Source organism: Macrobrachium nipponense, chromosome 19 (assembly GCF_015104395.2).
Source record: "Macrobrachium nipponense isolate FS-2020 chromosome 19, ASM1510439v2, whole genome shotgun sequence".
Classification (NCBI taxonomy): domain Eukaryota; kingdom Metazoa; phylum Arthropoda; class Malacostraca; order Decapoda; family Palaemonidae; genus Macrobrachium; species Macrobrachium nipponense.
In genome coordinates this window covers 85,614,041-85,639,341 of record NC_061088.1, presented here as the reverse complement: position 1 = coordinate 85,639,341, position 25,301 = coordinate 85,614,041, and the positions used below count along the sequence as shown (strand labels likewise).

Below are 25,301 nucleotides of genomic sequence, written 5' to 3'. Positions count from 1 at the left end.
GAGGACAGAGGAATGAGAATAAGTAGATCCAAATCAGAATGTATGTATACCACCAATGAGGGGGGTGATAGAGAAAGTATTCACCTTTGGGGAGAACAAATAAAGAGAGTTGATAAGTTTTAAGTATTTGGGATCCTTCGTTAACGCTGGAGGAAGTATGGAAGAAGTAAAACATTGGGTGCAGGCAGGCTGGAACAACTGAAGAGCGACCTCTGGAGTTCAAGAGCACCGCTGAGGTTAAAAGGAAAATTTTGCAAGACGGTGGTAAGAACAACAATGCTGTATGGTACGGAAACAGCAAGCTTGAGAAAAACAGGAGAAGATGGATGTGGCAGAAATGAGAATGCTTAGGTAGATGTCTGGGGGGATGAGAGGATAGGATCCGAAATGACTAAATATGGGGGTCAACTAAGGCGATGGAAGTATCAAAAGCAAGTGTAGGAGGGTAGGCTGAGATGATATGGACACCTGCTGAGGAGAGATGAGGACCATGCTGGGAGACATACTATGGGGATGGAGGTTCAAGGAAGAAGAAGAGGGAGACCAAGAAAGAGATGGAAGGACTGTGCGCAGGATAGAAATAGATGGAAACGGCTCATATGAAACGCCGACCCCATATAAAAATGGGAACTAGTTGGGAAGAAGAAAATAAGGGATCTAGCATTATGAAGGAAGAGAATACTTAACTAGAAACAATCATAAAGCCAGTGATAGAAACAGCGGCCTCTGTTTCAGAAAAATCTAAGGAAAATGTTGGTGTCCATCAAAGGTCAGCTTTGAGCCTTTTGGCTGCTTATCTTAGTATACTGGAAAAAGCTGGAGAGGTTGCCCATGGGAGTTGCTTGTATGCAGATGACCTTTGAGTTCAGAAAATCTAAGAAATATATGTAGATATTGGTTAAGGCTGAAAGGATGAAATGAAGAGATGACTGATAATTGCATACAGAACAGTTTATAATAAGGAAAGAAGGCAGACAAAAGTACAATGAGAAAAGGGGCCATGAAGTTGTTTTTGAGTTGTTGTGCTAGTTGGGGAACTTAATACCAACTGTAACAGGTGGTTTTGCAAGAGGTGTTTAGGATTACGAAATGGGCGGGTTTTACATGCAGCAGACCTTCCATTACACTACTTGAGAGTGGTCTGAGGACACATTCATAGTTTTTGCACCTAGCTGTACAGGTGGTTTGCCTCAGACATTTCATGCCTCTTGTCATTTTCCATACTTCTCTCAAGGAGCCGCTCATGCCTGTATGTTTATGTGACCAGGAGTTTGACATTTCTGGGTAGGATTCAACTCGTTCTGATGTCTGGGGTGACCTTCCACTTAAATACAAGTGATTTGTATTATTCTTTGGCATACAACCCGGAGCTTTGTTGTATTCCCATCTGGGCCACCCTACTTAGTCCAGGAACTGACAAAAGATGAGTGAGGGTATTCCCCCCAACTATATTCCCATAACCTCCAATTTATGATCTTCCCACCAAATTCAATGGCTGTTCCAGCTCGTGCTGAGGATATTCATATTTTATAGGCCCTATTTGCATGACCAGGAAATTTAAGTTACTATATTGTGAGATGGCTTTATTTCATTTTATACTTTTGTGATGTGATTTTCAGCATCTAATGATCAGCTTTTGGTTTTCAGGTGAGATTGAGGGCAATAACCAGCATGCACATGGTGTGAATGTTGGCGCCAGCACAAGTAGTGGGGTGCGATTGAATTTAACTACAGCCACGTCTGTTGCGATTCCTACTGCATCTTCAGTTCCGTTAAGTAGTGAAAATCCTAGCCCAGTGCTTTTGGGCCGAAGACATCCTATAATATCCTCAACTCCCTCTCAAATGTTTTCTACTCGTACTAAAAGTCAGCTTGAACCTCGCCCTGCGCCACTTCTTACAAGCTCCACCCCAACAGGTTGTAGTAAAAAAAAAAAAAAAAAAAAAAAAAGCCCCAGTCCAATTCACATTACAGATTTTATATATATATATATATATAATATATATATATATATATATATATATATATATATATATCTATATATATATCTATATATATATCTATATATATATCTATCTATCTATCTATATATATATATATATATATATCATATATATATATATATATATATATATAATATAATATATATATATATATAATTATATATTTATATTTATATATTTATTTATATATATATATATATATATATATATATATATATATATATATATATATATATATATATATATATATATTTATATATATATATATATTTATATATATTATATATTTATTTATATATATATATATATATATTTATATATAATTTATATATATATATATTTATATATATTTATATATAAATAAAGCTTGCTGTACTAGCTTGGCATCAGAGCCAAAGTCAAATTTAAAAGTTAAGGGCAATTTGGTTAGTATGACAGCACCCCCAAGTAAGAGATTAGGAATTCATTTCTCTTTACAGTGCACTATATGAAGCTGATTAAATATCAGTTTCATTAATGAATATGATGCTAATAAGCAAATTGAGCTGTAACTGCTGAGACCTGTTTACAACCGTCAATGATTATACAGTATAGGAAAGAGGTTCTTGAAATTTTGTCAGAATCAAGATTTTAACTTTGTCCAGCAGCTTGGTTTTTAAGCTTTTTATTTAATATCTAAGAATTGAAACAAATCTGGGCCAGCCTTATAATTTTAGAATGTTAGCTTCACAGTCTGGATATTAATGTAATAAATAGTAATGTTTAGTATTGTCAACTGTATTAACTGATTATTTTTTAAATGCTTTCAAGGTGATGACGGCAGTGAATTTAGCGAGTCATCAGCAGACACAGGTGTGGATGCCTCTGTAATTCCACGTCCAGATGAGAGAGATTATCAACGAGAGATACTGCAGCTAGATGATGAGAGTCTGCAGACATTGAGAGAGTCTCTGGCTAAACCAGCCCTGGCTCCTCCAGTCGCCCAACCTGCAAGTGCCCTGCCATCTATAGAAGAAACAAGAAAAAGACCTCGGGACATAGAAGCTGGTATGTAGTCTGTTCGTTATGGGACTGACACTTCATTGCTCCTCTGGTCAATGAACTTAGTGGTTTCACAAATTTTGTGGATTCTCTTAGATTTTATGTGGAAGCTGGTCAACTTGTGGGTTTGGATATTTTCCTTGTACTTGTGTCTAAGGGTTCTGCTAGAGTTGTTCATGTGAGTGCATTTTTTCCTTGGAGTAATTTTTATTCACGTTTTCTTATATATGAAATTTTTGCAAATTTCCACTTATTTTAAAAGTTTCCAGTGGGCCTGTACGTAAGTTAGTCATGCAGCACAGCATCTCATTATATATATGTAGTAGTAATGTTTTTTTTTTTTCCCCAGATCAAACCAGTTTACGGGCTGAAGGGAGCCTCAGCAATAGGTCGTTGTTTAGTGACTCTGGTGATGTTTCCCTCAGTCAACCTCAACCTTCAGCCTTAGCGAGCAAAAGACCAAGATTTAATATATCGGCATATGGATCGCCACTCATGGTAAGTTACTTCAATGGGGAAAGAAGGTTAATGCACTGGTATTTCAACTTAATGGAGTTCAGTTTGAATTGTTACTTATTGGATAAGTTCTATTGCGAAAGGGTGTGAATGATTTCATACGTAACATAGTCCAGTAAACACTCTGGTCGTAGAGCATGATGAAAGAAACCTGACCAATACTTGCTTGTCTTACCTTGTAAGGCGCTCTCTCTCTCTCTCTCTCTCTCTCTCTCTCTCTCTCTCTCTCTCTCTCTCTCTCTCTCTCTCTCTCTCTCTCTCTCTCTCTCTCAATAACCCATCATGCCCCACTTTCTACCTTTCAGCCTCTCAAACGTTTACCATGTGTTCTTCTGCATTTCATCTCAAAATGTCTCTTGATTTAATTTACTGTTTAGTGAATGGGCTGATCTGGCCTTAGTGCAGTTGTGTTTTTGCTGATCTATTCTTCAGGTTGCTTTTGCTATTGCAGAGTTTTTCTTTTTAACTTAATAATATTCTCACGTGAAGTCTAATTCTTTAATTCAATTGCTTTTTAAAAGGAGTTAATTTCCATTTGTTATTATTATTAATAGGGGTTAGTTTTTCCAGACCTCTGAGTCTCAAGTAAACTCTTCTCGGGCTGGTTCTCAGGGATCAATCCTGAGGGGAAAAAAAAAATTAAGAATAGATAAAAATGAATAAATAAATTAATTAATTTTTTAAAAAATGAGACTATTTGAGAAACCTGTCTAACTTTAAATATTTATGATGTTATTAATTCGAAAATCTTTGAATTTCCATTTGTTGGTCATGGTAAATTTATTGATTACGTGTCGATACAAATATTTTGTTTCTCTTTGTTAAGAATGAATGTTTAACTTTGATGCTGTATAGTACAATTAGTGCCCTTAGTAAACAATAAATAATGTACATAAAGATTCTGTAAAGTATAGTTCTCAATATAACTGCAGATATAACTTGTATAACCTCACCAAAGTTTTAGACAGCGTTACTCAGCCCCATGACTCTTTTTGCTACTGTACAATTATCAGGGTCTGTGTCTGTTATCTCGGTGATATATTAAAAGTGAGGAAAGTAGTATGAAGGAACCTTTGAAACTTAACATCTACAACAGAGACTTTATCCACCTTGTTTTTAAATTGTTTGTAAAATACCAAATGTACCCCAGCTTGGAATATAGCGAATATTTTCACTTTCAGTTTGAGAAGTCTGTATTGAGTGATTCGTCATTTAAGATGTCACCATTTTATCCTGGGAAGACAATGTTTGGTGGTGCTTCAGCGTACAGAAGACGACAAATTCGATCGCAGGTAAGATTTGCCACCTGAAATTTTTTTTACCTGTTGTATTTTGTTTTGAATGCGTTTTAAAAGTTTTACAAAATACACACTGTCCCTTCGATTTATGCCGAATTCATTATTGTGGTATTTGAATTCTGAAAGGTAACATTTAAAAGCATAATTTCAGGAGGGTCAACAGAGCAGTCGATAGTGCAAAACTTGAATTGCCATGCACTGCACACAAGGAATACGTAAAAACATTTTGGCTTAATGCCTGAAAGCCCTGGGATTACTTGATTACAATTACTGGAACTATGATGTAAGTGGCTCCATCCTGGAGACTTTGCCATAGTCACTATTATTAAAGAATAAATGTCTAGGTAGCATTTAATTACCTAGTATTTACATAGTTCCAAATATTTAAAGTAATCTAGTGATATGCACGAGAGTGGCATTTATATTTTCTTGGTTATGTTAACTCTTTGAACGCCAAAGGATGTATTCTACATCTGGGCATCTTTACTCCTTTCAGCTCTGTTGGAAATGGAAGTAGTTGTTGGGGGGGGGAGGGGGGGTAGGGGGGGTCTAGAATAATAATTAATTCTTGCTTGTTTTGTTTGTATTACCAAAAAAGACTACGTTAGGCCAGGCTGCTTGGAGGGATGCAGAGTGCTCGCTGAAGGTCCCAGCTTAGAGTTTGTGTACCTTGGCCTCATGATAACCACCATACCCCCCCACACACACTTTATTCTCTTACTTGTCATTTGAGACCCATCTGTCACGCAGAGAAATCAATATGGTACACACAGCATAGGGTGTAAGCATACACCCTTTGCATGTGCTTGGGGTAGGTGGTAGGAACACTTCCACAAGGTTCCCTGAGAGTGATAGTCCTCCCACCTTCAGGTGAGGTTCCACATATATGAAAGCGTAGGTTCATATACATTTTGGAACAGATAACAGATTGAAAAGAAATTTGTGTTTTTTGTAAGGAAGGCATGTATGCTTTCATGTAGGGAAGTTTACCCTCCCCGTACCACCCCACAGAGTTTCGATCTCTCACTCCTTGGAGAGTGAGTGTGCGGGCTGACTCACAATGAGTGTTGGGAGGTTGATTCTGGTCACACTTGACCCAAGAATACCATTAGGTTTGTATTTTTCAGGGATGATTCAATTGCAGCTCAAGCGTGACAAGGGCAAATTACTCCATTGATAGAAATGTGGAGGGTTGCATGTTAGGAAAAATGCAAATGTTTAATTTGAAATTAATGGCACTTAATGTTTGTTTGTTTTTTTTCGTTACATTTAGCTCAATTTCTTTTTTTCTTTTATATACTCTAGCAGGATTTTGATGATTTAAGGATGAAGTCCTAAAAAGAAATAAATAATTAGCTCTATAGAATAAAATTCAACAATGCTAGATCAGTAAACAAAGAAAAATCTTGCATTTGTTAGGTGCCATACTCACCCAACAATTTTAGATCAGTAAACAAAAAAAAATCTTGCATTTGTTAGGTGTCATACTCACCAATATTAAAAAAATTTTCTTAGGTGTAAAACACTGCAGTGTTAAAAATTTTTTATTTTCAATTAGTATTTTTTCTTATATTTTTCCCAAAATATATAAAACTGTATATAATTGAAAAGAAATTTTAGCAGTAATACTATGTAAAATGTTTCAAATTCCTGTTACTAATAGTTTTTCTGCTTGTATAAATCAAGTATGGTATGGCAGGTTATACAAATTTTAGTTTTAGCTATATGTTTGATTTTTTCTTACTTTTTTATACTTTTAGGGGTATTTTGATGATTTCAGAATAAAGTTTGACCATTTGCCAAAAAAAAAAGAAAAAAAGTAAAAATTACTGATGCTTGAGCTATAGGGAAATAACTTTTGCATTGTGATTTATCACAGCTCAATGAGGCTTGGCACTCAACAGTTACAAAATAAAGTAAGCTTATGGGGAGTGAGAGTAACTGCATTGCTTCAGTGAACCAGCAGTTGGATTGTGGTGGTCTCCATTTGATCTTGTCTTCAAATGTGTCTCACTCATCTGACCCCTTTGTATTATGGTGAATTGTTTGTAAAGTCAGTCTTCCACATTCTTGTATCCAATCATTTCATTTTTAGGGTTGAAATATGTTGATTAAGATTTGGAATAGGTATCATGAATAACACCCTATTGGGCCGGCCCTGTCAGAGCCAAGAATGTTGACACAGTTGTCTGATTAATCTGTGTATATTAGTAATAATGTGTGGAAAAGGTATTGAATTCTATGTATAAAGGTAATAAAATGCCATGGATGGAAGCAAATACAACAGCAATGTGTTTCAAGTCAGTTGTAACAGACGTGTTTCATTTACAGACTCCAAGAGTCCAGGTGAAACCAAAGCCGGCACAGACTCCTGATGACGGAGGATTGAGTCGATCCGCTCGCCGTATTCTTGAATGCCTAGAACAGATGTCCACCCCAATATCAGACGCAAAGCGAATACCAACCCCAATACCGGGACAAAGAGGTAGTTTTTTAGATACCACATCGGGTTACACAGCTGTCTACCACAGACATCGACCACCTTCAAGAACACCTGGACCTCCAGCTTACAAGCAGAGTACCCCTGCAAAGGTATTAACGATGGTATTTTTGAATTTTCGGCAGGTCTTCACTTTATGTAGTTACTTACGAAAGATAAGAACCCCTCCATATACGTATAGTATAAATAAAAGTAAGTTTGTATTTGAACGTCTCCCATTCATAACCTGAAGTTAACCAAGAATATTTTGAAAATGAAAAACTTGAGACGGCTGCTATAAGTGATTGAAACTTGGGCTTAATTGAATAACTAAGTGCACATAATTTTAGATATATTTTAGAGATTCATACTTTATTTCACCCTTTATTTTAGGATCACTAATATGCAGTAGTAATTCTTTTGAATGAATTATTTGGTTAATCATTGTAGTTAAGTAGTTATTTTTCTCTGGTTAGCGTTATGTAGTTGTTAGGACTTTTGTACAGTAATCTCCTCCCTTGTTGTTTGTTATCTCTCCATGTGTAGTAAAACAAATTTGGATGCAGTTTGTCTGTTATGTATCAGGGAAAACTCAGCATTGACTGTGTTTCATATGTAATTTACTCAGATACAGAATTCCAGAAAAGCCCTTGAAATGTGAGTTTATAACATTGCATTTAGATTTTCCCATAAATTTTTTAATCCATAAAGTTTTCTCATTACAAACTTTTTGAGTATTGAATATTAATATATTTTATTATTTGCATATAACTGTGCATGGTCATCTTTCACATTTTTCAGTCCTGCACTCATGAACACTTATCTAGAAGTACTATAAAAAATAGTTGTAGTAAAGTGAAGTTACTCTGAGATTCTAGAGATTTAAAATTGTATGGGAAGACAACTATTAGACAGTTATTTCATTCCTTACAGGTGTCTGTTGCGGAAAAGTTTGCCATCACCACGCACAGTACAAGTAATGCATCTGCAAGTGGTGTTGATAGTAGCCCACTTGCTACTGCTGTTGCCTCTGCCTCAACTTCAGATACATCCAGAGTAGAAGTGGGTGGTGCATCAGCCAGCGAGGGGAAGGTTGATAAGCAGCCAGACAATGTAGCGTTCTTGTCAGTCTTTTCAAAAGCAGTTTCTGAGGCAACTGCAAACATGAAGTCTACAAGCAAAAGCGGTGCCTCTCTTCCTACATTTGAATTTGCTCCTAAGCCACTTGAAGTAACAGCTGCATTTGTAGGGTAAGTGTGCAATGTGTGAAAAATTTTACTTAGTGTTTCGGTTCTCTGTAGGAGAGTATTGAAGTCAGTGCACCTCGTGTCATACAGTAGGCATTACTTTTAGGTTCTTTGGACCATCCCTTTGGGCCCCCTTGTTGCAACCCGTCATTCCTTATACTATACTCCATTCATATTCTCATTTTTCTGCCATACTTTCCACCCTCTGCTAAATTATTGCTTTATACTGCAAGGTTTTCCTCTTGTTACACCTTCAAACCTTTTTCATTCGTTTTACCCTTTGGCGCTGAATGTTCCTAAAGGTCCCAGCTGTTGACCTGCATATGGATGTAAGGGTTTACTGGCTTTCTCACTGTTTGAAGTCCAAGAATTAATCTTCTTTTTTCTCAAGTGAAAATATTTTATAACATTTTCTACTATTTTGTGCTAAAAAATGATTAAATATTTTCATGTGGCAGTTGTAACCTGAAATTTTAATGTGTATTATGGTTGAATTAACATTTTGGAGAAAGTTTGTATTTGTTCATGAAATAATTGTTCCAAATTGCACCAATTTTGTTCACTTTCTGGTGATAAAAGTCGCTCTCGACGTGGTTTGGAAGTCATGTAAAGCCATTGGTCCCATTGCTGAATAACCACTGGTTCCGTGCAATATAAAAGCATCATATAAACAAACAACAAACAATTTTGTTCACATCAAATCACTTGTTCTAGAAGGCCAGTGCTGTCAACATATTTCATCCCATGTACTTTTAAGCATTATTAAAAGGCGTTTGCAGCCTCCTGTAGTATGAGAGAATTTCAGACTTCACTGTAGAAAATCGTCATATTTAGATCCTTCTACTTCATCTCATTTTCTGGTTCTCATTATCCTGCTTCCCAGTTACTCCATCTTAATAATTCTCAGATATGACATTACCCTAGTGCTTGGCTTTGCCTCAGTTTGTTTCTTTCATTCATTCACAGGCAGTGTGCTGATTGTCATTTCTTTTTGTTGATGGAAAATTTGGAAAAAGATCAATAATAGGTTTCAGTACACATGATTATTTGCGGTTTTGAAATATATAGAAATTTACACATTCTGGGTTGTGCTTCAGTTAGTTAGGTAACGGGATGCATCGCCCCTCCTTAATTCATGAGGTCGATATTCAGATATGGTATACTCCTTGCTTTTTGTTCACTGATTTGCAGACTTATTTTTAGGGATCATTATGTAAATCCTGCAGTATCATTGGATGAGGCCCTGAAGGACTGCAAGACAATACAGCAGAATGGATAAAGTTGTTTTTGTCGGCAAAACATTGCCGTGGTGTTTCTAAACAGTTGTAGGTACCATAGCTCTACTGGCAGTGGTGTGTGAAGTAAATGGTAGTATTTCTTATTTCGTTGGCCGGTTTGTGTGTAATGTTTCTTGAGGCAGTGTGTAGCAGCAACAAAGATTTATTTTGTAATTTATCCATTGTTTTTATAAGTATAGGGAGTTATTTCATGTGTGGATGTTACAGTAGTTGAAGTAGTGTGTCAATCTTGCAAATCTTGTTTGGCATAAAGTATCTCAATAAATGTTGATTTTCTCTTGATTATTTTTCAGTGGCTTGAGGAAAGTAGGTGGGAAAGTAAAGACGAAAGTGGTCAGCAGTGGCAGGACAGCCATTATTTTACCGGATGGTGACATAGTTGATGGCCCTGAAGAACCCAATTTACCAGCAGTAACCCTTACTATTTCGTCTCTTCCGAAGATTGATTTTACCTCGGCTATTAATACTAGTCCTGCTTCAAAGGCGCCTTCTGCAAACTCGGAAGGATTTAAATTTGCATCGCCAGAAGTTGTTCATGGAGGTAGTAAAGTCCCTTCAGATTTTTCGACGAGTCTACCTGTATTTACATTTAGTAGCCCAGCAGCAGTTGGCCATGAAAATGTCAATGACTTAGACTCTCCTGCTGCACTAGCTGTTCCATCAGTACCCTTATTATTTAACTGCAGTTCTGGCTCTGCACCCAAATTAAAAGAAGTTGTTAAAAAGGACAAGGCCTCCAGTGTATCAGAATTGAAGGAGGGAAGCATATTGGATGTTCTTAAACCAAAGAGGGCATCTCCAGAAAAGACAGTTAGGGAGAATTCAGTTACACCATTCTTCTTCAATAACATAGATACGAAGTCTGTAGCAACAGACTCCTCCATAATGAACATCACTGAAAACAATTCGGGGTCAGGTGTAGAACAAAATAGTACCATTAATAATGTGTCCAAGAAAACAGAGTCCTCCCAAGTGTTCCAAGGGTTTAGTTCTTTTATGAAATCCAGTGATGAATGGGAATGTAGTGTGTGTATGATTAGAAATAAAAATACGGCTGAAAAATGTATAGCATGCGAGACTCCTAAACCTGCACTTAATTCAGTTTCAAACACTGGCAGTCAAATAGCTAATGCAGTGGCGGAGCCGCCGCCACCCGCATTGAATAGTATAGCTGGAGGGTGGGGTAATGCGTTTAAAAAGTCTGATAATGAATGGGAGTGTGAAACGTGTATGATTTTAAATAAAGACACAAGTAATAAGTGTGTTGCGTGTGAAACCCCTAAACCAGGTAGTAGAAGTGAACCTCTATCACAAGACAATAGTAGTAAAGTTTTAGAGAACAAAGAGGAAAAAACTAATTTAGGGTTTGGCTCCATGTTTGCCAAAGCGAAAGGTGAATGGGAATGTGCCACGTGTTTAGTCCGTAATAACAGTGACGCTAGTAAATGCATATCTTGTGAAACTCCTAAGCCAGGTGCTGTGGCCGTGTCCCAAGCTATCACAGGTAATTTCAGGTTTGGTGTAAATACAAATGACTCTTCCACAAGTTCTACTTTTAAGTTTGGTGTTAGTGACTCACAGTCTGAGGTTAAATCTAGTGGGTTCAGATTTGGGTTGAGTGCCAAAAATACTGACGAAAGTAATAGCAAAGTAAGCGGTGGGTTTAAATTTGGTGTGAGTGAGGAGGTAAACAAAAGTTCTTTGACTGAGAGTTCAAAAGATGTTGCAAGTGACAAGTCAAAAGAAAATTCTGAGTGTGTTAGCAGCAGCAGCAGCAGCAGTAGTAGTAGTACTGGTTTTACATTTGGTGTCAAGTCCACAGACAAAAAGAAAGAAACTGATAGCAAAGTTCCAAATTTTAATTTTTCTTCGAATAAGTTAATAGAAAACAAAAAGGATTCAGAAAATGCCATCAAAACCGGTTTTAATTTTAAAGTGGTTAGTCCAGATACACCATTTACTTTTGGGGTAGGGTTAAAACGAAAAACAGATAGAGATGATAAGAATAATTCCAATGAAATTAAACCTCCTACGGAACTAAAGTCAGGGAGCGTAGCAGACGTTCTTAAGCCAAAGGAACCTTCCACTGGTGTATTTACATTTGGAAATAAAATTGAAAAGCCTGAGAGGGACAGTGTAACCAAGCTCCCAGTTTTTAATAATGCATTGTCTTCGTTGCATAATGACGGGGAATCCAAGAACGCCACTCCCACCTTTGGAAGTTCAAAAGTGTCTGCTCCACTCATCTTTGGAACGAAAACAGGGGAATCCACTTCTATCACAGGTAATAGCTTCACCGTTGGAACAGAGGTTACGAAGGCAAATGCTTTACCTTCCTTTCCATTTTCTCCTCCTGTAAATGAAGAAACCAAGACAACAGCATCAGTGCCATCTTTCACCTTTGGCTCTAAACCTGAGTCGGCAGACAGTGAGGAGCCCTCCAAAAAGTTAGCCTTTGGATCATCAAGCACCTTGACTAATAATAATGTCAACTCCAAAACTCCCCAACTCTTCACTTTTGGAAGCAAAGAAAATACCCTGACAGGTTTTGGACCATCCCCTACTTCTACCCCGGCCTTTGGAGCACCAGCCCCAACGTGTAATGTAGGGAGTACATTCCAGTTTGGACACAATAATAATCCTGTTCCAGCTGCCACAGCCCCAGCTCCCTCCTTTGGTAATGCAGCAGCAGCTCCTGCATTTAGTGGTACAGCTGCGTTTGGTAGCAATAATTCAACATCATCTTTCGCATTTGGACAAGGTCCCAAGAAGTCGGCTGCTGGTTACGATTTTGGTCAGGCTGCTTCAGTGGCAAACGCATTCAACTTTTCTGGTGGAGACTCCACTGCATCAACATTCAAGTTTGGTCAGGTAAGTTGAAAGTAATTAATCTCCCTTTCCCTCTAGCTCCTCCTCTGTAACATTAGGCTGTGTTTTGTAACATAACTTTCAGTAATGATTTGTTTCTAAGCTTCCCAAAATGCTTTCTTGACTATGTGTGATTGCTGCTTAACGCATTTGAGGTAGGGAATGAAGTTACTTGATTCCATTATTATTATTATTATTATAAAGGATTCCATTATTATTATTATAAAGGATTAGTTTATCCAGACCTGTGAGCCTAGTTTTGAAGGTTTTTATCTTTAGCCACTTGAAAGTCTTTTGCTTGCTCCAAGACCTGTATTAAGATATTCAAATCTTGAAGTAGTAGTCTCCAAACTATGGGGTTCAATTTTTAATGTTTTGTTCATGTGTCCAAAATCTAGTGGGCTTACCTTCTGCCTATATATACCATAAATTTATGCATTAAAGATAGCTTAACTTATATGTTTCTGATTATAATGGAATGTTTTGTTCTTGATAGGTTTAACAGTCCACATCTTTTGGAAGATTTCACAGTTTACATTCTGCACTTTATGAACTCATAGACTCATTACCCGACTGATTCTTGCTGGGTGGATTGTTGTTTTATTTTGGTGAGGGAAAAAAATGAGTTGTATGTGAAAAGTAAATTCTAAATACCTTGTTGCTCTTTTTTTCTTCACCCTGGTTTTAACAAGATGCAAAAGAACATTTACAGAACATGTTTTTTATCTAAAAAAACATATTGTTTGGTTACAAGGAAAGAACAGCATTCACAGATTAAATTTGATTTTAAGGTTAAAATTGCTCAAGTAAGAAGTTGGTTTTAGCATCACCTACTTAAGAGTGAAAGGGAAATCTGAATATGACAGATAACTGATTTTTCTTACTGCTTTGAAAATGTGTTGTAGACAGTAGTGGTGCATATAATTGCACTTTAACAAGGAGAAAAGAAAAGAAAAAAAAAAAAGGAAAATGCCATAAATGTCGGTTACGTGTTGTTGAGAACAATATGTTGAGGATTTGGATCCTATATTTTGGAGACTAATTACATACACAGTAGAAATACTGAAGCTAAATTTTGTAAATGCTTGTGGTAATCTCTATCTCTTGAGGTGGAAACTTTTAACTTTTAATTCCCTACCATGGACACAAAGTAACTCATTCCCACTTTACCCAATTAAGACCGCTAAGTAAAATGCCTAATCTGCTGTCTTGTTTGGTTACATTTTCCTAGTTTGTAAGATTACATTTTGATATAATTGTTTTATACCATGAAAATCTGCAAAAAATATATACATATATATTTTTTTCACATACTATGCATTCCATTAAAACTGTTATAGGTCTTAAGTACATAAATGTGTAATTGTTTAGTGGTCAGTATTCATGATTGATTATCATGAATGTGTTAGCTGCCTGATGTTTAGTTGTTAGTCATCCAATATTTATTTGCATCTTAAAGGTGAAATATTTGGTAGAGTAGATATTGTACTTTTCTCAAACTATAATTGTGAACATTGAAAAGCTAGGAAGAAGTCAAAGCATTTGGTCAAGAAATTTTGAATGATTTCTGTATAGAGATATTAGATATGTAGCAAAGGAAGACTTGAACATATCTGTAGGGCCAGCCATCATGGTTGAAACATTTATTCTAGAACTAAGGCTTTAAGAGATTGCTTAAGATGCAAAGTGCATTTGCCTTTTGCCGAATGTCAGTTTCTTCTATGTATATAAATTCAGATAAGAATAAGGAGAGTGGGATTCTTCTCACTAATGTGAAAGTATTTCTAGTACAATGCTGCCTTGAAATGCGTATCAGGCTTGTGGCTGGATGCTCTATAGGCCTACCACTAGGGTGTTCCTGTAGCAACACATTGTAAATGATATTAATAGTTTCTAGTATCCGTACGACCCCATTTATGCTAGTTTCTGCCTTTTCCTTTAAATCTGTTGACTGTAAAGGCCACCTAGCTGTCCAGCATCTTCAACTTTTTTCCATTTTCAATTCTTATTGACAAACAAATCTGTTGGGTGAAACCTATAAAAATGGAGCTGTATGGATAATGGTCTTAACGTAATATTACAATAATGGATGTGAACTGTGTTAATGGCAATACAACAGGAATGTTAAATTAGGTTAAGTATTATAGCCCTATTATGTAATAGCTTTATTAACTAATATAACAGTGCTATACTTTAACAGGCTTTGTGATTTTGTATATTGTGAAATTATTTGTAAAGAATGTGACATTCATTTGTTCATAACAAACCCATTAATCAGAGCTGTTGAGCATGGTTCAGTAGTTCACAGAACCATGCAGTCTGATGTCATGCAGACAGGAGCAGGAGAGCACTGTACATGTGACCCAGTGGTAGGTTGTAACCTATCATCCGCATTTTGTTTCCTATTTCAGGTTTTGAGTATGTTAGAAAATGTGTGACAGGTTTGCTTTGGTAGCTCAAATATGACTTCATTCATTCATTCATATACAGTATTAATGATTCAGTGTATTAATGATCCCTTTTAATATTTGCCTTGATATAATTTTTCTTTTATGAAAAGAGTCATTAGTAGTGATATGTAATGCATTCTGGCTACCTTAGCTATTTGTCTCATATTTTTCTCCTTACTGAATGTTACCTTTTTTCAATTTATTGCTTTGGTGTTCTAAAATAGTTCTTAAGTAATGTGTTAACTAGTGCAGGAGTAGACTGGTAGTTAATGGTAAAAATCTGGGTATGTTTGGCACAAATTTTTTTATTAGTTCAATTAGTGTTTGGTTAATTTTGTACTAATTGTAGTTTCATAGATATCAGTGTGTGCTTTTTCTCATTACCCTTAACGGTATGTATGTTATTTGCATGGTTGTCAGGTGTAAAGGTGTATGTATTTAATTTTTTGCTTTTAGAACTATTGTTTGTGTGTACTGCCTTTGAGGTGTTCATAAATTGAAATGCATATCTCATATTGGGGTATTGCGGGAGCAAATTTGTCAAAGTTTGCCGGCCAAGATTCACCGAATTTTCATGACTACTTGGGATGAGCCCTCTTGTGCTCTGTTACTGCCATAGCAGTATGACAGCAGAAGGACGTATTTGGCACAGAATAACAAAATCTTTGCAACTGAACTTTAGCATCTGCAGCGTTGAAGTGGATTCGAGGATTTTCATTGGGATCTTTGGCCTGTCTCACCAAGGCACCAGTCTTGAGAATTGGACATGATTTGTGCTGGTTGCTGATCCCCATTCTGGGAGTGAGTAAACTTGAACTTTCCAAGGACTTAGACTAAGAGCTGATGTTAATATTCAGGAAAAAGTAATCAAGGATGTGATTGACTGAGCTCTAGGATTCACCATTTGTCTAAGGCTAACTGGAAGATGGCACCTGAACAGTGAGTAGGATATCAGGAAGAAGGGGTATATCTTGGCATCCTAGAATTTATAGGATACGTACTTCAATGCCCCACTTCATACTCTGTCAATGAAGTACTTAGGATTTGTCTAGAGGGGCCCAGGTTTTTTCAGTTCTATGCTTGTTGGACCTGGTGATTTTGGGACCAGCGGCAGCCAGATTCCACCAGTTTGGTGTAATAATGAGGATGTCCACTCAAATACATCATGAGACAAATTATCTTGCTTGCATATTCAATGATCTCAAAAGAAGTGGCTGGCTAGGTGAGGGACAGGAAGATCGGGGCTCTCCCAACTTCCTTAACTTTCACTCGTAATCTTAGTTTGAACTCTTGAGAAGTCTTGTAGGAAGATATATTGTGCTATACATCTTCCTCCAAACCATTTTTATTGTCCATACATTGCTCATTCTCAAGATAGGTTTCTTGGGTTAAATCAACCTACATCCAGTTCAATGGTTAGTTGAGCTCTTGCATATTTTGAAATAGGAGAGATGAAGAACTTGTACTGAATTTCGGGGTGTTTGACTAGCTTACCTTATGGGAAATTCTTGCGACTTTGCTGCTTGACTCCTGCCAGAATTACCTGCTGGATTTTATTTGATGGATTGTTTTGGTAGGAACAAAGGTTTTTATAATTGGCCACCTCCCATCCTGTCTGCTACTGTCTGGAGATAGCAGAATGCCTGTGGTTTGGAACTTCTGGGCTTTGAATGAGGGCGCTGTATGATAAAGAGGTGTTTCAAAAGTAGGTCCTTGTTATATCAATACTTTCCATGGAACATACTCGTGTGTCGGAAAGGTATGAATGTTAGATTATGATTATTTGAAGCTTAGAAAGGAGAAATTATCAAGGAAAAAAAGTTAATATGTTTCTGAATTCAGTTGATATGCCTGTATGTTGGGCTGACATAATTTGGTGGTTGGGAATAAGCAATTTTTTCTGTTTGGTCCAGTATCAATTGCATGGCATCATTATAAAGTCTCACTGTGATGCCTCATTCAGAACCTTGATTGTGCCATTTTTCCTATTGCCTGATTTCTTCTAAAACTACTTAAAAGGTCAGGCACACACTTATAACTGGATATTGTTTCTCTGCCATTCCCTATTTCTTGCTAGACTGCAGCAAAATGATGAATTCCCTGGAAACACTCCTCTAAACCTAAAATTCCAAATTTTTGAGGGATAATCATTATCCAGTATCCAGTTCTCTTGCATCTTCAGTTTCCCACTATTTTGTTCTGCAACTTTAAGAGTTGAAATTTTCCATCCTTTTGCAATCAAATTTTAGCTTTGTTTTTTCACCATGATCATTGCCGCTAATGACTTTGAGAGGTCATACATTTAGAGAACTTTAGAAGTCATAGTCACCACAATTCTCTTACTAGATTTCATGAAACTAACTTTTGGAGCAAGCCATAACACTGGAACTTTAGAAGAAAGCTGTAACAATGGAGAGGACACGATTAAAAGGCTGCACTGCCTTCATCTACCATGAATCTGATGGCCATTTCATTAAGGAAGTAAACAGCCACCAACTGGTTGAGAGTTGAAGGCCGAAGTGAAGAAAAGGAAGGAACAGAGAGAAGCGGTTTTAGGCTTGCCTGAAGCAGAGAATGAATAGTTTGATTTGATGAAATCATGAAGCAATGGTGTGATTTAGTCGTCGGAGTAATTCTGTAGGGTTGTCATAGAAAATATTGTATCCAGGAGAGGCACTATCCTGAAAGGGAGCAGGACTGCCAAGAGAATGCAGCTGTGGTTTATGATAATGTGATTGCCGATTCTGGAACACAAGTACAGTGCATATATTTGTGTAATTAAACTTTATTTAACCAAACATCTCAAAATTTCACTCACTTGATAGCAAGATGATTAAGGAGTGACTCTTGTGCTTTTGGAAAGTTACTTTTTAAGCATAAGTTCAATCATGTAAAGCATTTGAATAGTGTTGTATCAATATTGAGTGTTTTTGCCAGAAATTTTAACTTTATTTTAACTTTAGAAAAAATAACCGTGTACTTATTTTAACTGTAGAAAAATTAACCGTGTACAATTTACTTGCAAAACCCCCCCAAAAAAAATTCTGAATAACTTTTTTTCATGCTCGACCCATTCTTAACACAAGGGGTTCCAGTGCACTTGCAAAGCCGACCACTAATGTTGGGAAAACACCTCCCAGCCAGTGACCAAAGCCAGTAAAAACCATTAATGATGAATGTTGTCTGAAAAAGTAAATTACAAGCTGTTCAGTCTGAAATGCACTACTTTAGACCCCCTGTATTTGTGGGGTGCGGGGCAGTTGCCAAAGCACTTAGAATCCCTATTTTGATAGTAATAAAAAAAAAAACCACACACTCAAATGCTTATAACTGATTATTTTGATAGTTTTATCAATATATCTCCGTGAAAAATACCGCAATTATGCTAATTTCCTGTGAATTAGGGATGTCTACTGTAGGTGTGAGAAAATTTTACTTTAAAAGAATCCATAGGCAGTTTCACGATAAAAAAAAAAAGTAGAAAAGAACAATAATTAAGGGCATTTATCATTTGAAATGCTTAGGAGAACTGACTTATCTGTTACCCAGCTAGCAGAAAGACAAGAGTGAGCTTGTTACCTGTTGATTTGCCACTGCTGATAAACGTGCTATCTGCTGGAAGTTTCTTATTGTTTCTTCTTGCTTAATCATTCTCTCTCTCTCTCTCTCTCTCTCTCTCTCTCTCTCTCTCTCTCTCTCTCTCTCTCTCTCTGACAGAACCCATAAACTTTCTCTAAGTTATGTTTATGACATTGTTAACACTGGTCACTTAGAGAAATTACGTGGTTCGGAAGTCACGTAAAGACGTTGGTCCCGTTGCTGAATAACCACTGGTTCCATGCAACGTAAAAGCACCATACAAACAAACAAACTTTAGAGAAATTGTAAAAATTGCACAAATAATGAAGATGTTAAACCAGAGTCTTTGTCAAAGATTATTTCCATTTGAGTTTTATTAAAGGAGCAGAAGAATTGCTACTTGCTTTTCATGTCTTATACAAAGTATCCTTAGAATGAAGAAAATCAACAAACTGGAAAACTGCAAAATATTTCACCAGTGTTCAAGCAATTTCAATTCCTAGAAATTACTAGTCTATGGCATAAAGAAACTTAGTCAGTTTGATTCCAAGTAGGCAGCATGGGTTTTTGTAATGAAAGCAGTATATAATCAACCGTTCAAGGTTTTCATGGTATGCATATTTCATAAGATGAAACAGGAAGCAAGTTTGCTGACGACAAAAAAAAAAAAAAATGTGAATCACTGCTGATAATACAACATAAATCCATTGCAAGAAATTTTGAAAAAATGAATAGTTATATGCAGGTGCCATTGAACTTAGTGTAGTCATGTACGTTAGGTTGTGAAAACATGAATGCTCTTGTGACTTCAGTGTCAAGGAGAAAGTCATCAACAAGAGTTGAGTCATCAGTGAGATACAGCCTAGAAAGGACTAGGATACATCAAGGATGTAGGTTAGCATCACAGGCAAGAGCTACAAATTTTATAATGTACAATATTGAGCAGACACCTTAGGTATCGAACAAGGTTAGGACACACATCTGTACTCATAAGGAAATTGTCAGTTTAGAGGTCATTTAATCATATTACTATTTAAGTTCTAAATAACAGTTGCAGGAATCTATCTACCTTAAGTGATAAGGGAACAAGTCAAGCTGCACTTATATTCTGGTTAAATGGATAGGATTGTCCTTGTTTGTGTAACAGGTTTCCAAAAATACTTTATGGCAGATAGAGAAACACATTTACTGGTATATTAACTTAAAAATGAAATATATGTTCTCTTAAGACTTGGACATAAAATTGAAATATATCTTCTCTTAAGACTTGGACATATCTTTTAAATCAAAAGTTGCAAGTGAGGGGATACTGCTGTTGTATTGCAACTTGAAAGTATATAATTAAAAGCGTCGACAATCATATAAACAGTCATTGATACAGCCAGTAATTGTTTCATGTAAAAGTTATTTTGGTTGAAAAGCAAATAAATTTTAATTTTTTAATTAGGTACTTATTTCTGCTACATACAGTAATTCATTGTAAAGTATAACAGTGATGTGCTTGACTTTGTGACATGGCCCACTGAAAATAGCTTGGATGGGCCTGATTTGAGTGACAGGTGGACCTAATGATAAAACAATACAGGTCTTGTACAGGTAACCTTATTTAGCCAGTTCCATATCACAATTTGAATGAGGCTAAAACTTTTTAAAAGTGTTTTATTTGTAATTTCAGAAAAAAAGAAAAGTCCCAGAAATGATTGTCCAGCTTTTGATTCTCTTATGGTTGCTTCAAATGTAGTTTAACAATAAGAGTTAAATGTATTTGTGTTAGTCCTTATTTTAGCAAGTGATAAATGACTTGGATAACTTTAGACACACCTTTATTCTTTCATTATTTTTAGGAAGTTGGATGTAGATTAATTAAGATATAATTTTAATATAGGAACAAATCTTTTATGCAACTATTTGAGGATCGTGAGTTTAAACACTTTAATATAACACTTAATGGAATGCAGTCAATTAGTATGTGAAAGTTAATTTACATTATTTAGGAACATGTCCTAATTTGAAACCTAACATTTTCAGAACGCGGGGGACGCAGCCTCCAGGATATTTCAGTTTGGTGCTGGAAGTACGCCTGTAGAAACCCCTGCTTTTGGGTAAGTTACTGTCCATGTATACATGTGTAGTATATACAGTATTAGTTAACATTTCTCTATCAGGATTTTTTATTTGAACATTTCTCTTTTTTTAATTGAGATTTCATTACCATTGAAAATACCATTAGTGTTGTAGTGAGGATTATAATTGTTTTACCTTGCTTGGTTAAGTGTATTATGTTAATTCAAGTTTTAGGTTCTTTCTTGGAATGTTGATTAGTAGCTTTGCCCTTTCAATGAATATGTATTACGTAAAAATTCTTTTGATTTAGTTTAGCTGGAAGTTTCATTATGTAATTGATATGTATGTATGTATATGTATATGTATATATGTGTATATATATATATATATATATATATATAATATAATATATTTTATATATTATAGAGACACTCCCAAATGATTATCATTGCCTGAATTGTAACCGCAAACACTCAAGATAAATGTCACACCACAGTTTTCTGCTCTGGAGAGGTTTTCAAGTGGCTAGTAAATGAATATGTTTAAAACATTGTTCTTTCAAAGCAGAATTCATCAAGAATTGTATAGCACATAACCTTTCAATTCCACATGTAACAGATTCAAAACAAATGGGCCAAACTAAACCCGCTTTTTTTAAAGGGTTGGAAGCGAAGCACATCCTCTCTTAAAGGTGGTAAGAAAATAACTAACAGGGTCATGGGTTAAAGAGAGGGTATGTGGGTGGCTCCACATGACTCGTGACTAAGCGCAGATGCCAATAGTCCCTTGCGTACACAATTTTTTTTGTTTAACTTTACCGGTTTCCAGCTGGCGCTAAGTTATTTATCCTGATGTAAAGACCGAGGGATTGTTTGTTATGAAAAATACAAATTGATTAAAAATTTGTCCTTTTTTAAATGTAAATTTCACCCCTGCCACAACATTATTTCCAGCATTTAATGACCACTTTAGGTCCCAGTGCGCAGCCTTTGGTTTAATTCTAAATTCCAGTTCAATCTATAGGAGTCTCTACTGTAAACCATAACCAATTTGGGTTGGCCTTTTTTTTTGTTTATTTATCTATTTATTTTTTGCTTGCTTTCTGCACAATTACTTTTTCGTAAGCTTAACTTATTTTTTATTTTCCATTTTATTTATTTGTTTATTTTTATTTTGCTTGCTTGCTTTTTGCACAATTACTTTTTCATAAACTTAACTTTAATGTGCATGAACTTTAAAGCAAAACAAGGAAACTGCCATATTTGATAGAAAAATTAATTATTTTATCATTTATGCATTTTTTTTTCTTTTCCTTTTCAGTGCGGATAATCCCTATGCAGCGCCAGCACCTCCAAGTGGCCGTGTAGTAAAGAAAGCAAGAAGACGAAAGCAGTAACTCTTAGCTGCTCCGTTTTGTACCAAATCGTGTCTTTATATTGATAATATATGTATATAACCCACGTCAATTATTTTTTTATGACAGTTATTCTTTTGGGGGCTGTTGCTTATTTGTCCTATTTTTTCCCTTTTTTTTTTATTTTGTTTTTTTTCTTATATCAGGAAAGAGCGCTTTTGATTTTAAATGTGGTGCTTTACATGGGAAATGCTGTAAATTACTTTAAGTTGTCAGGTTTCTCTCTCTCTCTCTCTCTCTCTCTCTCTCTCTCTCTCTCTCTCTCTCTCTCTCTCTCTCTCTCTCTCTCATTTTATTAGTCACCTTAGGTTAGTGGTCTAGGTAAATGCTTCATAATGCCTCATTAAACTTCCCTTTGTTCCAGTTTGTGATATTAGGGAGCATTTGTATAAATTACCATGAACAACAGTAAACTCCTGTAATAGTGAGCTTTTATTTATAGTAACTGACAGTCATGCATTGCCGACATATATATTCATAAGATATATACCGTATATATGTGGTAGACACTGATATAGCGCTATCACATTTAGATTGTTGACTTTGATTTTTGAGTAGTTTTATCTTTTGATAGAAAAGCTGTCACAAAGAATTTTTTTTAAATTGTTGCAAGCAGTGAGTGTCAGTTTATTAGTGTTATGTATTTTGCAGATCAAGTTTAGTGATATTTTTGCTGTTTCATCCTTTGGTATAGCTATATATATTTTTTATTGAGTTGATCCGAAGATTTTATTGCGTTGTTTACTGTGGCAAGAGTTTACTTTGGGTAGTTCAGATGATTTGCTCTTGTTTTATTTGAGAGACGTTTTAATAGGTATTAAAACTGCTTTATTGCAGAAGTTGAAACCAAATTGTATCATCCTTACATGTTCCTCCTACTGAATAGGAATGTGAAGGTAAATTTCTTACAGAAAACTAGTTTTATACCAGTGAAATGATCTCTTGAAAAGAGAAAATCTTAAGTTGGATAGGTAGGCTTTATTTCGGGGGCATGAGTTCACCTAACAACTATGATTACTGTATTTCATTTACAGGTAGATCGTTGGCCACTGTACATAAATTACTGGCCAGGTTGGGCTTATGCCACGATTTTATATTCATGTCACTTTTCACTTGAGTTCTTTATAACCTGATGGATCTCGTTAACTGTTGTTCACTCTGTGAAAAGGCCTGATGAAACTGTAATGAATATGAAATTGTGCTTTATATATCAACCCAGACATTTTTGTAAGCTTTGTGCTACACTTCTCCTCCCTGTGCAAGGTTATTGTAGAATATTTTAAAAATTATTTCACTATTTTTTTATCAGGAGCACAAAGTATTAGAATAGATACTCTGTTATATCACTAAAGTGTAAATGGTGTATACTGTATTTTAAATTGACCCTCTTTGACCATGCACAGGTAGGGGCTCTGTGGTGATTTCAGAAGAGGCATTCAACTAAGCTTTTTTCAAGAATGAAGTCTTTTTACCACTATGAACATTCTTTGTACATACTTAAGGCTTAGCAAGCCCATGAAGTCATACTGTTTCACGGTTCCTTGTTAGGAGATCATTGTTGAATATTTTATATGATGCCCATGGTTAATGGCCATTGGTTTTTTTTTTTCATATTTTTTTAAGTTTTCATTAGGAATGTTCATAGTTCTCTTGTCGCACAGGTTATTCCAACATCTTGCTACAAAGGGCTGTACATATTTTAAACAAATGAATAGTGCAGTTGGACATAGCATTTTATGTTACTATGGTGAATGAATGCTGGGGATAGCTAATGTCAAGTTTTTGTCACTGAATATAGCAGGATAATTTTTTTCTATAAATAATACTTTATAATAGACTAAGTAAAGCCTTTCATTGTGGTTATCACTGCCCCTGATGTTAGCCATCCGCAGCTTCTCACCCCCACTTTAGTGTTGCTCATGCAAAGTCCTCTGCAAGATGCGACAATTGTGCGCTTTATAAATAAGTGATGTATATAGAATACCAAGGCAGGCTCACTCCTTGAAAATGTACGAACACTTCATTAGTGTGGTATAGCTGACGGACTTGTGTTAAATGCGAGTTGTATCTGTAGGCTGCTGTTGCGGTAACTAATACGAGTAGTAAAAATGAGTGGCTGGTTGTGAGAAGCGGAGTGTACCGCCCCTTGTCTTGTCCTGTCTGTTGGATCCCTGAGAGGTTTATTGTAATACTGATAAGATTATTTTATATCAATGTGACTCTTAATATGTACAAATTGGTGAAGTGTGAGTGTGAAGGAGTTAGACTGCTGGGAGTATATGTCATCTGGTTTTGCATTACTCGGTGTGAGTGTGAAATGTTCAATAAAGGAGCATTCTATACTGGAAGTAGACTTTTAAGAACCTGTTCTCTTTTCAATTCTACAAATTAACCCAACAAATTAGCTTTTGAAGGGCTTTAAAGTAATTAAAAAATCACTCCAAATATGTCCACCACAAACAACAGCATAAAAAACAAAACTTTTGAAGACTGACAAAAATGAAATGGTATGTGTAGTATTGAAACAAAAGCAGAGATAATGATAGACTAAATTTGGCAACCAACTGTGGTATGTCTGTTCCGATCAGAGTACAAATCATTGCAATTTATGAAATAGTCCTTGGTTCAGGCTGGGTCATGGTAATAAGTTAGTTGAACAGGACTAGAGAGGTAAGTGGAGGGAAACCCCTAACTTCCCACTTGCCGTTTTTTTTGGTTGCCATGAACTATTGGTGACTAGTACATAATGACCAGTGGATTGATTATTTGTAAATGTGGATGTATCAAAGCTGTAAAGGACACGACAAGTGTGTGGATTCCTAATCCTCCCTGTATTAGTGAATCCTTGATAATTCCTTCTGTGGGGGATGAAGTGGTACCATAATTTGCTTGCAATGAATATTTGAACTGGTCCATTTCACAGAAAAAGAAATTAGGCAAGAACTTAAGGAGGCCTAGAAGTGGATGCTGAACTTTTAGGCTCCTAATAAGTACTCTTCTTGCTTGCATGCTGTAAGGTTTTGTGGTGAGACCCTGCTATGTTG

General features: G+C 36.0%; 1 protein-coding gene across 3 annotated transcripts in view; it reads left to right on the top strand.

The window, feature by feature from the left end:
* Positions 1-24,605, top strand: part of LOC135218742 (nuclear pore complex protein Nup153-like) — a 54,908-nt gene extending 30,303 nt beyond the window's left edge. For 2 of the 3 annotated variants that reach the window (XM_064255202.1, XM_064255195.1), the window contains exons 3-11: positions 1,648-1,917; positions 2,814-3,050; positions 3,394-3,542; positions 4,742-4,852; positions 7,190-7,450; positions 8,271-8,587; positions 10,176-12,753; positions 20,808-20,881; positions 22,164-24,605. In XM_064255202.1, coding sequence (XP_064111272.1) covers positions 1,648-1,917; positions 2,814-3,050; positions 3,394-3,542; positions 4,742-4,852; positions 7,190-7,450; positions 8,271-8,587; positions 10,176-12,753; positions 20,808-20,881; positions 22,164-22,239 — 4,073 coding nt within the window. In that variant the 3' untranslated portion in view covers positions 22,240-24,605. Of the gene's footprint in view, positions 1-1,647; positions 1,918-2,813; positions 3,051-3,393; positions 3,543-4,741; positions 4,853-7,189; positions 7,451-8,270; positions 8,588-10,175; positions 12,754-13,246; positions 13,409-20,807; positions 20,882-22,163 lie in introns of those variants that run through there. The other variant, XM_064255208.1, reaches the window with a different exon arrangement.
* Positions 24,606-25,301: the final 696 nt, after the last annotated feature.